At 68.5% G+C, this 2,451-nt stretch overlaps 1 protein-coding gene across 1 annotated transcript in view; it reads left to right on the forward strand.

Annotated features, from left to right (window-relative positions):
- Positions 1-2,451, forward strand: part of LOC112961560 (ryanodine receptor 1-like) — a gene marked incomplete at both ends in the record, with an annotated part of 77,125 nt that overhangs the window by 38,338 nt on the left and 36,336 nt on the right. The window contains 5 exon segments of the mRNA XM_026056883.1: positions 3-351; positions 674-874; positions 1,579-1,690; positions 1,931-2,067; positions 2,150-2,436. Of these exon segments, the coding sequence (XP_025912668.1) occupies positions 3-351; positions 674-874; positions 1,579-1,690; positions 1,931-2,067; positions 2,150-2,436 (1,086 nt within the window).

A 2,451-nucleotide genomic window follows, 5' to 3' on the forward strand; every position in this document is an offset into this window, starting at 1 on the left:
ATGCTGGCCGAGGCGGTGGCCGGCGGGGGCCCGCACGCCCGCGACCCCGTGGGCGGCAGCGTGGAGTTCCAGCTGGTGCCGGTGCTGAAGCTGGTGTCGGCGCTGCTGGCCGTGGGCGCCTTGGGCGACGGCGACGTCCGCCGCGTCCTCCGCATGATCGAGCCCCGTGTCTTCGGCGAGCCCCGGCGCCCGCCGCCGTCTGACGAGGACGAGGAGGAGGAGGAGGAGGAGGAAGCGCGTAGGAAGGCCATCGAGGCCGGGGAGATGGAGGCGGAGGAGGAGGAAGAGGAGGAGGAAGGGCTGGAGGAAGGGCTGCTGCAGATGAAGCTGCCCGAGTCGGTCAAGCTGCAGGTGAGGTTGGGGGGGGGGATCGTCACCTCCCCCTGTGCCTGTCCCAGCCCTTGTCCCCATAAAGACTGTCCCCAGGTCCTATCCCCAGGGAGTCTGTTCCAGCCCCTGTGCTTGTCCCCATGTCCCTGGTCCCCTTCTTGGGTTGTCTGTCCCAGCCCCTGCTCCCAGGCACCCATCCTCATCCACCCATCCTGTCCCATCCTCGGGGTCCCCGTCGTCCCCCTGCCCCGGGTCACAGCTGCCTGGGGCCGTCCCTTGTCCCCCACGGGGGTGGCATCCCCCCGGGTCCCCTCACGTCCCCACGTGCCCGCTCTCGCCCCAGATGTGCAACCTGCTGGAGTACTTCTGCGACCAGGAGCTGCAGCACCGGGTCGAGGCCATCGTGGCCTTCTCGGAGCGGCACGTGGAGCGGCTGCAGCGCGACCAGCGCCGCCGCTACGGGCAGCTCATGCAGGCGCTCACCATGTCGGCCGCCGAGACGGCCCGGCGCACCCGCGAGTTCCGCTCGCCCCCCCAGGAGCAGGTGACGCCCCCGGGGATGGGGGCGCGAGGATGCGCATGGCGATATGGGCATGGGGACAGGGGGAAACGCACAGGGATGCGGGGCAGGGACAGCAGGACATGCACAGGGACATGGGGGTATGCATGGGGACAGGGGCAGGGGGACATGCATAGGGCCATGGGGACACAGGAATGCGCATCCCAACATGAGGATGGGGACATGCATGGGGATATGGGGACAGAGGCAGGGGAACGTGCATGGCGATATGGCAACGGGGCAGGGGGACATGCATGGGACCGTGGGAAGGTGTACACAGATATGGGGATATAGGGATGTGCAGGGGACATGCACAGGGATATAGGGATACACACAGGGACATGCACAGGGATAGAGGGACATGCACAGGGACACACATGGGGACAGACACAGGGATAAGAACATAGGAACAGGGACATGGGGACATGCCGGGGACACTGGGGCATGGGTGAGGGACAGGGACTTGCACAGGGATGGGGACAGGGGACATGGCACTGAGACATAGGGCATGCATGGGGACATGGGACACGCATGGAGATGGGGACACGTTTGGGGACAGGGGAACATGCACGGAGCGGGGACGCACATGGGTATGGCGTACGTGGCACTGGGGGACAGTGCGGGCACGGTGGGGGACGCGGGACAGGGCGGGGGGGTCACGGCTGTGACGCTGACCCCGGTGTCCCCAGATCAACATGCTGCTGCAGTACAAGGCGGGGGCGGACGAGGAGGAGTGCCCGGTGCCCGAGGACATCCGCGACGAGCTGCTCGACTTCCACAACGACCTGCTGGCGCACTGCGGTGAGCCTTGGGGACACCCCCGGGGACCCCCATCCGGGCAAGGGGGACCCCGCGTGGGGATGGGGGGGGGACCCCCACCCTGGGGGCATGGGGACCTGCTAGGGGACTTCTCCATCCTGTGGGCACGGGGACCCCCTAGGAGCATGGGCACCCCCATTTTGGGGTCATGCGGACCCCCACCATCCCTTGACGGGGCACAAGGACCCCCCGGTGACCTCCCCTCCCCTTAATGTGCCGCAGGCATCGAGCTGGCTGGCGAGGAGGAGGAGGAGGAGGAAGACACGTCCCTGCGGCACCGGCTCCTGGGGCTGGTGCAGAAGGTCGTCGGCCACGGCAAGAAGGCGGAGGAGGAGGAGGCTCCCCCCGAGGAGCCCCCCGTGCCCAGTGAGCGTGCGCGGGAAGGGGGGGGACGGGACGGGACGCGGGGCGGCCCCCCAGCCGCGCGGGGGCTGAGCGCAGGCCGCCTCCCCAGGCACGCTGCAGGAGCTCATCTCGCAGACCATGGTGCACTGGGCGCAGGAGTCCTTCATCGAGAGCCCCGAGCTGGTGCGGGCCATGTTCAGCCTGCTGCACCGGCAGTACGACGGGCTGGGCGAGCTGGTGCGGGCGCTGCCCAAGGCCTACACCATCAGCGCCGTCTCCGTCGACGACACCATGAGCCTCCTCGAGTGCCTGGGCCAGATCCGCTCCCTCCTCATCGTCCAGATGGGCCCCGAGGAGGAGAACCTCATGATCCAGAGCATCGGGTGCGGCGTCCCCCC

Source organism: Apteryx rowi, unplaced genomic scaffold (genome assembly GCF_003343035.1).
Source record: "Apteryx rowi isolate R43461 unplaced genomic scaffold, aptRow1 scaffold_1334, whole genome shotgun sequence".
In the NCBI taxonomy this organism is placed as follows: Eukaryota; Metazoa; Chordata; class Aves; order Apterygiformes; family Apterygidae; genus Apteryx; species Apteryx rowi.